The sequence below is a fragment of the Cicer arietinum genome, chromosome 4 (genome assembly GCF_000331145.2).
Source record: "Cicer arietinum cultivar CDC Frontier isolate Library 1 chromosome 4, Cicar.CDCFrontier_v2.0, whole genome shotgun sequence".
NCBI classification, from domain to species: Eukaryota; Viridiplantae; Streptophyta; class Magnoliopsida; order Fabales; family Fabaceae; genus Cicer; species Cicer arietinum.
The window spans coordinates 48,825,142-48,839,540 of NC_021163.2; the positions used below are offsets into that span (position 1 = coordinate 48,825,142).

At 31.6% G+C, this 14,399-nt stretch overlaps 1 protein-coding gene across 1 annotated transcript; it reads right to left on the bottom strand.

Annotated features, from left to right (window-relative positions):
• Positions 1-11,421: 11,421 nt before the first annotated feature.
• Positions 11,422-14,192, bottom strand: LOC101502450 (uncharacterized). Its single transcript, XM_004497796.4, has one exon. It carries the CDS (start codon positions 13,488-13,490, stop codon positions 11,661-11,663), a length of 1,830 nt encoding a protein of 609 aa, XP_004497853.1. The 5' UTR covers positions 13,491-14,192; the 3' UTR covers positions 11,422-11,660.
• Positions 14,193-14,399: the final 207 nt, after the last annotated feature.

Here is a 14,399-nt window from a genome sequence, read left to right on the forward strand (position 1 = left end):
TACACGACATATGTTTGTATGACTTGTATCCTTCTGTAACAGGAAGTTTGTGTTCCACAAATTCCCTTTCCATACCAATAATTTCATGGTAATTCCAAGCAAAACAATCTTTATAGAGTAGACTAGTATGGACGACCATACAACGTGTCAAGCTCAACTTAACCGTTTTGGTCTTACCTAGCTCAAACTCCATTGTATGGATTATGGTTGTTAGAACCAAATTAGTTTGAAGAACAATGACCTTAATTTTGGTTTGCCATCAAGTACTTTGTGTTTCTCTTACACTGTTAGGTGTATTTTTTAGAGAACCTTGCTCTGATGCCAATTGTTGTATCTAAATATCACTAGAAGGGGGGGTTGAATAGGGATTTTGCTGTTAAAAACAATTTTTAAGTGTTTTAAAAACTATCCTCTTGCAGAGGATGGCTAGCTCGAGGATGGGATTTTTAAATCGTTAGATCTAAGCTGAGTAAAAGAGTAGGAGCAGAATATGAGGGACACACACACAATTTTATACTGGTTCACCCAAAGATGGCTACGTCCAGTCCTCACACCCTTGTGAGATTTCACTAACTTTCAAAACAGATCAATCCTCAACCCGAGGATGATTACAACCGTGTATTATCAAGCTTCACCAAGCTTACAATCAATTTCCAACTATTTCCAAGCTTCACTCACTAGGAAATTACAAAGTAGAATGAGAGTGATTGATACTTAATACTTTCTCAAAAGATATACAAAGATATAGTGTAGGATCAAAGAAAGTAATAAGAGAGGATTTGCTTCTTGAAAAGCTTTAAGATGCTTGATCTTTTTATGCAAGTGTGTTGTGTGTCTTCCAATGGAGAGCTTGTATGCATTTTATAGAGGTCCAAGCCTTGAAAGCTTTAAGATGCTTGATCTTTTTATGCAAGTGTGTTGTGTGTCTTCCAATGGAGAGCTTGTATGCATTTTATAGAGATCCAAGCCCTTGATGACCGTTGGAGCTCATTTTCAAAGGATCCAAGGTTTTCATCAAAATTACAGAACTGCCACTCAGCTTGTTAGGCTTAGGCAGAACCATCCTCTTGCAGCATAGTCTTTGATCTTGACATGTCCTTGTTTTTTCACTTTAATCAGAGTGCAAGGCTGTTTCTGAGCTGCATTTTTCGAAGTCTTTAAGGTCTAGGTTGGCTTCATCTTTTGAGGTGATGTGGACAAGAGAGAAAAAGCCACTTTATGACATAGGACTGTCATACTCAGTCCGAGGATCAGATCTGGCAGCAACATGTGATCTTCCATTTTTGGCTTGTTTCAAGTTGCCTTTTGCTAACTTGACTTCCTTATGAATAAAAACGTGCAAGCCCATTTAATGATCAGATTTTGACATTTGCACATGCTTGATAGGTTGCTTTCACTTTTGCTAGCCTTTCCTTTACATACTAGATGTAGCCATATTCACCTTTTTCTTTTGACCTTTTGACTCTAGCTTTGAATGCTTTGTTTATTCATTTTTGACATTGATATACAATTGAATAAACACAATATTCTGGTGAGAAATCAGATTGTCCAGATCTGGAGATATTGCAGAAATTTCCATCCTCGCGCATGGAGCAATTTCCATCCTCGCGATGGTTTTCCATCCTCACGAGGGTTTTCCATCCTCATGCCAGAATTACTTTTTCCTTCTTTTTTCCTTAATGATTAATGACCTATTAACTTAAATGAATACACTCAAGAGCACATGTTAGTCATTAACCACAATCATAATCTCTTAAGTAATTTTGTTATCATTAAAATCATTTGAGAGATTTTGTCTCAACATGATAGTGGTGGAGTAAACAAAACTCACTTCTATCATCATATTAGAAATTTAGGGAAATCTTGCTTTTGTTTGCTTTTATTTATTTATTTTAATTTGCAATTCATGTTGATGTTTTCTTTACCAAGACCAAGAATGAGAATATGGTTATTTTTCATGATATAGTGCTAGTAATACATATATTTAGTTATTGTGTTCACATTCCATTATTAAGCTTCCAATGAAACCAATTATATTCTTGGTATTGTGTCTGTTTAATTCTCTGATCATTGCACTTCCCTGATAAGAGAAAATATAGTTGTTTGCATAATTTCTGTTGTATCAGATATTAATTAATTATGCAGGCTGAAGTTAGGAACCAATAGTTCACCTTATGGTTCCCTAAGTTTGTTTAACTGGTCAAATTTCCATTAATTCAGTTTCCGATTGCCAAAACCCCTATGTTATCTCATTTATAAGTAAACAATCCTGTCTCAAAGCCTTAGGGGTGCAACAAAACTTGATTATGCAACTTTTGCACTCTCTAACATGGCTAGTTGTTGTTGTTCTTTTTCTTGCATACAATTAGTAGACTAGATTGGCCAAATAGAACTTTTAAATATGTTATATCTTGTATCATAAATCAACTTAAATAAGGCGCTACAACTTCACTATGTTGCTGTAAAATTTTGTTGTGCAGAAAACTCTTACCTTGTCTCCAATATGATTATATATCTCTAAATTCGAGGATCAAGCTTGTGTTTTTGCCACTTCACTTGCTCTTTATGTTCAATGAGTCTAAGTTTCATCATTATTTTAGCATTTTAACTCAAGCCCCATCAATTTCAACATATTTTTTCATTGTTATTACCTCTTCTTAAGTTCATATTTGAGCTCACAATTTTGTCTCAAAGCTGCGAAAACACAATTTCCACTTGCATCTATTCTACCCAGGCCATAGACCGTGGTTTCATCATTAACATTTTAATTTTATCCTCTCTTATAAGTCCATTAATATATTACAAATCATATTCTGCATATTACACTAGTCATTGAGATTTGAGACAAAATTTGACATAGACTTGCGGAACTAAGTCACCTAGTTTTACTCCTATCTTAAGCTTAATGTGCCTAATCTTTATTGTTTCATTCTTACTCTTTATTACCACCATTTAAAATCAAATAAAGTCAGAATATAATCTCAAAATCCTAAAGCTACTATTTATTTAAACAATATCCTTGTACCAATGATACAAGCATGCTAGTTTCTCATCTTCTAGTCAACATTCCTTCCTATATCATCTTTTGAAGCACGTCCTTTGATTAATGTGACATGTACTTGAGCATATCAACAAGATTCCCTATTATTCAAGTCAAAACTATAAAAAAGTCAAATCCTCTTATATGAGTTAATCATCTAGGCAAATTCTCTGTGTGAAAGATCATTACCAAAAATAACAATTGGTCAAATGTCAATCTTTTGATTGTCTATCCTTTGGAAGAAACATTTTTAGCATATGACGTAGATCCTCTAATGCTTTATTCCATTAATCGTTCGAATCTCTTCATCTGATGTCATTCGTCTTGAACAACATACATCAACATTCTTCTCGAACAATAATATTATTTGAAGAAGATTTTATGGTGTAAAAAATGATGAGTATCAATTTCAAAATTCACACCGGCTCTCCTAGATAGTACAATTTTGAACAACTTGTGAAACATTTCCTACAAATTTCAAAAATTTAAGGACATCATTCCATGTACTATATAAGTACTCATGAATCAGTTTCAAATGTAAGAAACAAGAAATTTATTAAACAATTATGCTGCAAAAAAATCTAGAATCAATTTTGAATACCTCGAGTGATATTATTTTCAAAACACTTTCAATTGGAAAATTTTCACTTGTATTTTGAGTTAAACATCTCTGTCCTTTATTGAGATATATCTTGTAATTCACAAACTCTTACATCCTTGTAACTTAGCTAAGTAGTGGTTGAATCCTCAAAAGCTTAACCGTACTAAGCTAGAAGTTTAAGAAGACTAAAACATAGTCGGGAAGACAACAATATGTTCTAGAGGTTGAAAAGAAAAATATGTTTGATTTAGTGGAGAAATTCTTTTGGTTGAAGGGGTTGAACATAGCTACTGTGTTGATGATGAACTAGGATAGATTGTTTGTGTTCTTATTCTTTTTGTTATCTTTTACTCTTAGAAACTTTATTTTCAAAATGTTAAGTAATTTTAAAAAAAAAAGTTATACACAATTCGAAGCCCATTTTCTTGTGTTTTCTCACAGTCAATTGGTATTATAGCTCAGTCTCTTGGTTGAGCAATTTACTATGTTTGAGAAAATATTCTCTAAACTTGTATGTAAAATATGTCTAATTCTGAAGATAAAGTTTCAGGTAGAAATATCAACAGACCTTCATGTAGATCTAAAATATGCAAATGGTGTTGTCATTGCAAGAAAAAAACTAGATGATGATCAACATAAAAAGTTTAAGATGCATCATAAAGTCATAGCCTTTGTGATGAATGTTATTACTTTTAAAGAGTTTGATAAAATTAGTGACAACGAAACAACAAAGTGTATGTTAACTATGAAAGAAATAAGAAAGCCATGGATAAAAGGTTTTCTAGATTTCATATTTAGTCTTTGGACTGAAAGTTCTCAACAAAAGTTACACCATTGCTAATCATGTGAAAAAGATTTTAAGGAGTTTTCCAAGCAGATTAAGACCCAAGGTTACAATTATTTGGGAAAATAAAGATCTCAACAAACTTCCTCTGGAAGAGTTCACTTTGATCCCATGAAATTGAGTAGAATGAAGTGAATAAAAGAAGAAGTCAAAGTCTGTTACCCTAATATCTAAAGGGAAGAATAATTCTTCCAAAGCTCTTTAAGATGAAAAAAAATCATATGAAGATGGATATGGTGATTAGAGTGAAGAATCAGATGACAATGAACTATCGTTTATCTCTAAGAGAGTTCACATCTATAGAGCAGGAGAAACCATTTCCAAAGAAGGACTTTAGACACTTTAGAGTTTTAGAGACAAAAAAGAACCCTTTTGATCATGGCCATTTAGAAAATAAGGAGCTCTATGAAGGATGAATTCCTCAAGTTTTCATATGCACCCTTGTTTAATGTAAACAACCAGACAAGGATTGAAATTTGAACAACAAAGCAACTAGACCTTTTGTGGAAAGTAGAAGAAAAAGGGAAGTTGAACAGTCAAATGGTACTTATGCAACACTTGTGATGGTAGCGAAATCCTATCCTCCAATTTATGAAGAAGAAAACAAAGAGGTCATCCAATCATATATTAGTATGGTTATGGAGGAATATATGAATGAAACACTAAGTTCTTATGGTCTCATTTCCTCTGCCCAAGGTTAACCCATATAGTCCATTAAGTATTTTTTTTGGCATGTCTATTAGCACATGCTCAAATATATGGTTTCCCCTTAATTATATCAAATTTATATACGTATTTAATTTTGGGTGACGCATCATCCCTGCCTTTGACTGGTCTCATGGTTGGCCATGAATAACTTTTTCTTTCACGATTTTGGTCTAGACGACATCTATATAGGATTCGATAAAAACATCATTGTTTGATTCATCTACTTGTTTATGGATATCAAGTGATGGCCTCTTTCCAATAGACACACTTTCTTTCTCTTAAATGAACTTCTCTATATTTGTAGAGCTATGGATTCTAGTTCGTTCCAATTAGAGCAAGTCTGGCATGCAAGTTTCTCCTTAAGTTGAGGATGCATACCACTTATGACCATGGTTGCATATTTAAAATTAGGGAATTGTAATGAGAACTTGTCAACTGTCCTTTTGAACTTCTTAATAAAGTTCACTTATTCATCTTTTTTTTTTACGAAAATTCATCAAATCAACTACCAGAACTTTGGGTTAATGCTACTAAAATCTATCATGGAAGCATTTTTCAATGTTTGCTCAAATATATAGTTTGGTACGAATGAGGAATACCATGTAAAGGTTGTCCCCGTTAATGACAATGAGTAAATTTCAACTTGTAGAATTCATTTTGGTTTTATTCCCCACACTATGCAATGAAATCTCCCAATATGATCCATTGTGCATTTGTAATCTCCCAATATGAAGTTTTATACATTCTAGAAAGACTTACTAAATTGTTCACCTATTTTTAGATAAGGATTTCAATACATGAGCCTATCTGGAGGTTTCAACTATACCCCCAAAATACCTTTTGATGGTACCTACGATGAGGTTTGGATCTAGTAATTGATGCCCAAGAATTCTAGTCCCAAATGTAATTTGTTGGAACTGCATTTTTTGGGAGGTTGATGAAGCCATGTTGCCCTTAAACTAGTGGTGGATTACACATCCATGGATGTTATGGGTGTAATGCCTACAAGTTTATGACATAAGTTCCTGCCTAATTAAGCGTACTACAAGGATAAGGTAAAATGTAGTTCCATGTTAGCTCTCCTCCATTTATAGTCATAGGCCTATGCTGACTTGAACCTATAGGGAATCGATGGTGCATCATGTACTGGATTAGCCAAAATAGGTGGGTATTGTACCAAAAGTTGTTGTTCTAACATCTTGCATGGGTCTTTGATTTCCTGATAGTGGGCTTAATGTTTGTCTTCCGACGTAAGGCGTATTGTAGGCATGCATCCCAACATTTGTAGGTGAACTTTGTTGCATGCCAATTTGTCATTTTGTCTTAGGTAGCCTTGCCACTGTCCAAATTGAAGGTTAATATGGTTAAGCGTATCATTTGTCAATTGTTGCCTCCTAGGGATATCAATAACAAAAATACAAAGGCTAAAAATTTACCAAATATGGTAATTGATCGCCTAACTTTGTACGCCAATGCTTGCCTTGTTGGCCCTGTATGGTTGAAATGTCTAAATTTCTTTTGACCTCCATTAATTTCTTTTGACCTCTATTTCTCGAGCCTATTGGACCTCATTATAGACCATATGCTCGACAATATTATGCAATTGTTGAGATACTTTATATGTGATATCATGTATGCTAATATCTTGTTGTTTAGTGAATGATAAGGTCATTATGACATGATGTTCAAGTGGATCAACCGTAGGTGACGAGGTTGATTTTATGGGAAGAACGGTGTTGACAATCATTCCCAAGGTTTGTAGTGGACCATTAGGACTCGAAGGACATGTTTTCATTTGGCAACAACGTAAATGCATACGCCAGACGTAATCATGATCTGACAAACTAAATTTCTCAATTTTGTTTACTTTTGGGTCCCACTAGGCGTGCCAAATTTGTTTGCGAATTTGAAAGCTACGAAATCAGCAAAAGAAACTCTCAACAAATGATCCCCTTTGCTTGAAACGATTACGCGGAGAAGGGTTCTTTAACTACTCCAAAAAGCATTAAGTCCCGAGAAATGTCTACTAGCTAAGAACTAAATAAAGTATAAGTGTAATGTCTATTAGCTAAAAACTAAATAAAGTATAAGTGTGTTAGGTTTTAAGATAAAATGTGAATGAAAGATAGGTTTTAATTGATTGATAACGTCTTAAAATGATAACTACAATAAATATTTATAGATTGAATACTAAAACTTACACACATATCAATCTCGACTCATTCCTCTTTTCTTGATCTTACGTCTTGTAGATGTAGTTTTTTTTTTCCACAAATATATGGAATTTGGTTGATACGGCTCATATTATCAATTCACACTAATTTTGTACTAAATTTGATTTATAGAAATCAAATAGTAATATGAGTGACTGACTCAATTCCTTCCTCCTCAGCTGATTCTGATTCAGTTGATATTTTGTTCGCCTCATTACTATTTTTTCATCTAATAATTCATAATATTTTTAGCAATAAACTAAAGTATATTTAAACTATTAGATATTTTTGTTAACTAGTTACACTATTACATATGCATACAGAGTTATAATGAGTTTAAATTATCTCAATCTAAATTTCTCTCAATTTCTATTGATCATCTCTATTTATTTTAGTTTTATGTTATCTTTTAAAAAAAAATCGTAGATTTAAAAATATTATATGATATAAATGATGCATATACAATTTTACTCAAATTTAAAATAATTTGATATATTATAATGAAAATTAATGGTATTCAATGAAAATGAATAAGATTTTAATTTGTGTAAAATTTTATATGAATTATCTAAATAATATAAATTTTTAATTTAATCAAAAAAATAAAATCAAAAAAATGGAGAAAATTGAGTTTGAGAAAAATTTAGATTAAGAGGATACAACATACTTATGTGATCGACTATAAAAATTCGACTCTATAATGTCCTATCAAAGTCTTAAATAAAATTGGTTCCATTTATAGATCTAGGGCAAATAAAGTTTGTCTCTCTATCTTTAGTAGAATGGTTCATCTTCAGCAGCTAAACTTTTGGGCAACCAAGCTATTGAAAGAGGTATGAGTCATAGCTAGAGTTAGAGTAGTCGTAGTAGTAAATATGCTATCGTAAAGAAAGCATTAATTCAAATTTGACTGGAAACCAAATTGGGGGACGAATTATGCTTCCCAAGTCCACAACAAAATCTATAATTAATCACTCAGTTTTTGTATTCAATTGGAAATAATTACCTGAAATTGGTTAGCATAACCATTACATTGTGTGTGTTAGTTGGGTGTCAGTGTCATCAATCTTCTGTGCTTAAATTGGCCCAAAGTGAATGCCCTCCTATAATTTTTAATATTAAACTTCTTATATTATTATTTAAAAGAAACTTCCACTGTACATTTGGCCGAGTTATAAAATAAACACCACCAAACTATTAAGTTTTATACTTTTTATTTTTTTTTATTTGTTATGACTTTAATTATAAAAGTAATTTATATAATTGTTGTAGATCATGCATAAAAAAAATGTACGAATATTATTGACTTAGTCGACCTTTAATATCTAATATATGAATGTTGATATGTATGAGTTAGTGGGAAACTAACTCAACCATTAGTTAAAATTTTGATAATACTAAATATTATTTTTTTCGTAAAAGTTGTCAATTTAAAATATTTTTTATTTATTAAGTTTCAATTTTTTTATATATTCTTTTTAAAATTTTAATTGGATAAATCGGATTAGCGAAAATAAGGAGAGTAAATGAAGAATTAATTTCTAATATATGATTAGTTTCTAATTCATATCTCACCAATAAATAAAAATTTAAGTAGAGATATATGATATAACATTTGAAGTTAACTTATATATTATATGAACTCTCACGGTTTTGTAGAGCGGTAAAAAGACAAATATTGAATTTGGAAATTCTAGATTTAAGTTTAGATAGTGTTCATGGAGGAAGATACCTGTAAATTTATTTGTAACCGTAAGTGTTCTTTAAAGTTAAAAGCATTTTGTTTTTTTATATATATATTTTTTTATCTTAAAAAAAATAGTAAATTATATCATAATTAACTTATGAGTTCGAATCCATTAGAACTTAAAAATTGTTTTTTTTTAAATATTATTATTGAGTATTTAATAGCTCACATTTTTTAATAAATATATATATATATATATATATATAATTAAAAAGTTAAAATAATTAATGCATACATTGATTTTGATGTTTTATTTTGATTTTCTCTTACAAATAGACAAGAGATATTATATGATACTGATTCATCAAAGGCTAATTTAAAACCATCAAAAGATATTGTAAACCTTAATTTTGTGAGCCACTCAAAACAAAAGAAAGTACCATAAAGAAAGGGGAAAAGCACTCAAAAAATCCCCACAAAAGATTGATGACACCCAACTAACACAAACAATATTTCTAAGCCCTTTTATTGCCAAAGTGAATGCCCTCTTCTACCTCTATGTTAGGCCACTTCATGGCGCCTACTATCCTAGCTGGATTTAGTAATGTTATTAATTAAACTGACAAGGTAGTTTGCTATCTTAATGTTTCTTGTGTTCCTACTAAGGGAAAAACTAAATCAAGAAAACATTTCATTTTTAATTTTTTTTCTGTCATTTTTTGCTTAATCAAGAAATAGCACTGCATTCCACATATATACTACCACCCAAAATATAAGTTGTTATTATTATTATTATTAGCAACAAATATTTAATCCATTGTAAAATAACAAAACAAGCTTTGCATTCAAAGGTTTTATTTTCAAACTCTACTAGTATTATTAGAGTGAAGTGAATGTAAATTTTTTTTAAGTATTTTTTAACTTAAAAGATTTTCTCTACAACCTTTTATCATATAATGGTACTTAAATAACAAAGAAGTTGCTATTTAGTTGGAGAAGTATTTGTTTCTATTTATATTTATATTATTAATAAATATTATTCTTTTAGGGAATGTTATTACTAAATATAAAACCCTTTATTTTATATATATATAAATTAAGATATAGACAAAACATTCTTGTTTATCATTGTTAACATGTATTTAAAATAAATTGGAAAAATAAGATTGTTAACATATTTCCTTTTATTAATTTAAAATTTTATTTAACATAGTTAATTACTTAACCTAAATTTTCAATTAGTATATTATATAATAAAAAAATTTATTTTTCACTATCACCAATTAAATCATGATCAAACCACAATTAGATCAATGAATTGTGAATCAATATGCCTTCATAAATTTGATGACTAATCTAATTTTTTAAACACCAGTTATCATAAAAATAAAAATAAAATAGAAATAATTTTCTCAATCCAAACAAATATATGTATATTAAGAATCTATTGAAATCCACAAATTTTCTTAACTATTATCTTTTTCAGCATACATAAACACAAATTTTAGGGTGATTTCTGATTTCCTAAAGAAAATACTTAGTCTGAATGCCGATCACATAATATAAACAATTTTTTTTCATATATAGATGCCCTTGTGAGATGAGAAGCAAAATCATGCATAACATATTAATGTTATAGCTCATTTATAAATGAATATATCACATATATATATGAAAGAATAGTAGCTATGTTGTGCCATTTCAAGTAAGTACAGTCATATATTTATTTTTGTATTTTGCTAAAGAAATTTAAACACAAACATTTACACCATAGGCCCCTCCTTTCATCAATATGGTAATCTCATTTTTGGCCTCTATAGCATTAAGGGACAGTCTTGTCCAACACAATAATGGAAACAAATTTAGATGTTTGATAAGAGTGAAGACATAGGAAAGATTTGAGATGTATGTCAATTATCTAACATATCACAAATAAAGATCCCACAGAGAAAATTCTGATTGTTAGTTTTAAATTATTTTGATTGTTAGTTTTGGAGATCTCTACAACAGCATTGCATTTTACTGCAATATAAAAGTTTCCAGTATAACCGCAATAGTGATCTAGCCTAAATGATATTGCAAGTGTAAAAAAAAAACAAAATTATCAACTTCAAGAGTTCAAATATAGTAGATTAAGAAAATCTACAAAAGATGCTATGAATCCAATATATGTGATTTAATTCAAGATTTTATAAAGGAAAAAAACATCATTATCACTTGATGATAAAATCATAATACATAACTAGACCAAAATACATGTACCAATAAATCAACACCAAGTTCAAGATTAACTTAAAATACTAAAGCTAGTTTGTGGTAATCATTCATGACAATAATAATTCTAATAAATCAAACTCTAAGTAATATGCAATATGTACATACACTTATTTACAAATTCAACATGAACTTTTTTTTTTTGCCTCTCTATAAATGATTGGTTATGTATTGCACAAGTAAAATTATAATAATTGTAATTAAAATACAAACATACTGATGACACCCTCATAAAATATTTCAAATGAATAAAATGCTCACCAAATTGAGGAATTTCAAAATTTAGCATCTACTCAATTGAGAAAAGAAGCTCCACATTGCAATTGCCACTCCATACAATCTTCAAAATCGAAACTGCTTGCACAGTCGAGCAGCGCATTTTGCTGCTGTTCGTAACGACAAATGTAATTCAACCCGACAAGAAGATTGCAGATTGATTCCTCGGTCTTTTCGCGGTCAGCAAAATATAAAGTCTGAATTAGCAGAACATTCGTCCTGCTAACAATCTGGTGCTGCTCGAAATTACGCTCGCTTTGCCATCTCATCATATTATGAGCTAGAGGCGCAAGCCACCGAAGTATTCCATCAAGATTCTCCTTCCAGTCATGAGCAAGAGGGGCGTCATATATCGCCAAATTCTTGGCGTACGACTTCAGTTTCGCCTTAAGAGATAACCTTACGCTTGTTGGTAGCATCTGATATAGATCATCCCTGGCTTCCTCGCCAACTAAATGCGGATAGCGAAGCAACTTCTCGATGACAATTATGACATTGGCATAGTGCAATGATAATGCAGATCCTCCGAGAGTCGAAGAAGGAGCATAAACTGCTAACCTACTTTTTGGACTAGATGTTGAGCAACTTAGTACACCGGATTTGGTTTGTCTTAGATCTCCGGTGAAAGAAACGCCACTTTGAACATGACTTAGAACACCAGAATGAAACAAATTTTCCTTTTTCATGCTATTCATTGCAATTCCACCATGGCGACTGCTAGATATGTGACTGTATTGATCCTCATGATCGATATCATCGGTATCATCAAATCTTGCAACTGAGCTGCTCAAACTTAGACACTCCATAAAAAGTCTCCCTGGACTAGTTCCACACGGAAAACCAAAATCTTCTGGACGAAAGGGCGCTAATTCACCTCTCCTCATCATGTCAATCCGTGGCTTACCACTAGTACCTCCCCTTCTCTCCACCGCAGCCGTTCTCGTAATCGAACCTGAATGATATCCATTTCTCTTGCTCGTATTACGTTTCAAGTTCGACCTCTCCGAATTCATCTGACCACTAATATGACCAGAAACAAACCCACATTCATTTTGCATAACTGGCGAGCCACCACCAAATCCAAGACTATTCTTCCTCAAAGCAGTTTCGCCGAAGATTACAGAAATCCTAGCATAAATAGTACAAACTGTCCTAGCCAACAACTCAACAACCTTATCAAATGTCTGATTCCAAAGAGAAACATCCTTAAGATGTCTCACATCTTGCTTCTGCCAAATGAGTTTCTGCTCAAAAGCTTTCTTACTCTCCTCATGCTGATTATTCTGAAACTTCTTCACTGCTTGTTCCAACTCATTCAAAACCTCCAATTCACTATACAAATTCATAGTAACATTAACATACCTATCCATTTTCCTCACCATTCCTTCCATATGCTTAACTAAGAACCCTAATTCCTTCACATCTATAACACCACCAACAATGTCACTATAAACATGTTCAAACCCTTGCAAAGCTGGCTCAGAACACTTCTTACCTAACCTAGAAACAACACTAGCAACCCGGCTCAACTCTTCAAGCTTCTCTGCTAAAGCAAGCTCAAGAAGATAACACTCATCAGATGAAACCAAATTCTTAACACCCTCAGAGTTCAAGATCTCATTTTTAAGCTTTGAGATCTCAAACTCTGAGAGTGATTTGTGAAGGTGAACAGTTTTTGACATCACATTTGCTACTTCAAAAGAAAGAATTCCTATAGTTTCTTTGTTTTTTTCTGACCTTTTTTGGTTCTTTTTTTTTCTCTTTGTTAAAGTTTCAAGAAGAAGAGCCTGTTTGAGGTTTGAACTTACTTGGTTACCCATTTTTACAATCCAAGCTTCTGCAACCATTTCTGCTACAAAGTAACACTTTCCTTCAAAAAAATCTTCCGCAGAATCAAAATGGGTTGCTGAAATAGTGAAATTCACTCACTCTAAGACTTATATAACCTCAAAGGTGTTACCTTTAAGAAGCTCAGAACACAAAAGAACTGAAAATTTCATATAAAGCAAAGAAACCAAAACACAGTTTCTAAGAGAAATTGGAACTGACCCATTAAGATTTTCAAGAAGAAAAACACAAAAACATGTCAAAGTTTGAAGCTTTGAAACTCAAGTATACTGAATTTTGCATTCATGTGAAGCAAAGAAACCAGAACAAGATTTTTGAGAGAAATTGGAAATGACCCTTTAAGATTAATAAGAAGAAAAACACAAAAACATGTCAAAGTTTGAAGCTTTGAAACTCAAGTGTGTATAAAGTAGTGAATTTTACAGTTGAAATTTTGATGGGAATGGTTATATTAAAAGGGTTAGTGGAGAAGTCAGAGAGTGTCACAGAAAATTCATACATAGGTAAGATGAGGAATAGCATGCGGCACCAAATTGAGCAGGCGTGGTTAAAGGAAGATGATGGGTATAATTGATTAAGCTGAGAGAGAGAAAGAGAAAGAGAGTTATTTGTTGCATAAGAGGTTGAAGCTGTTTTGTTTGTTTTTTATGTTTGAGACTTTGATTGGTGTCTGGTTATTCAAAAAAGGGTAATGGAATTTTTTGAAAGTGGAGTGTGGAATATATAAAGGGGATTTTAAATTATGAATGTATTTTTTTTTTTTATTATTAAAATTTTGGATTTTGGAAGTTTTGTTGTAGCTGCTCCATTCATTGATTCAACATTTCAAGCTGTTTTGTACTAATGTTGTTGTATTTTTGTTTTGGGTAAAATTATTGGCATTGAATTAAAGTTTTGAATGAAGGTAG

Coding starts and splice junctions, on each gene's coding strand:
- LOC101502450 (XM_004497796.4), bottom strand. CDS start 13,490: ATGGTTGCAGAAGCTTGGATTGTAAAAATGGGTAACCAAGTAAGTTCA.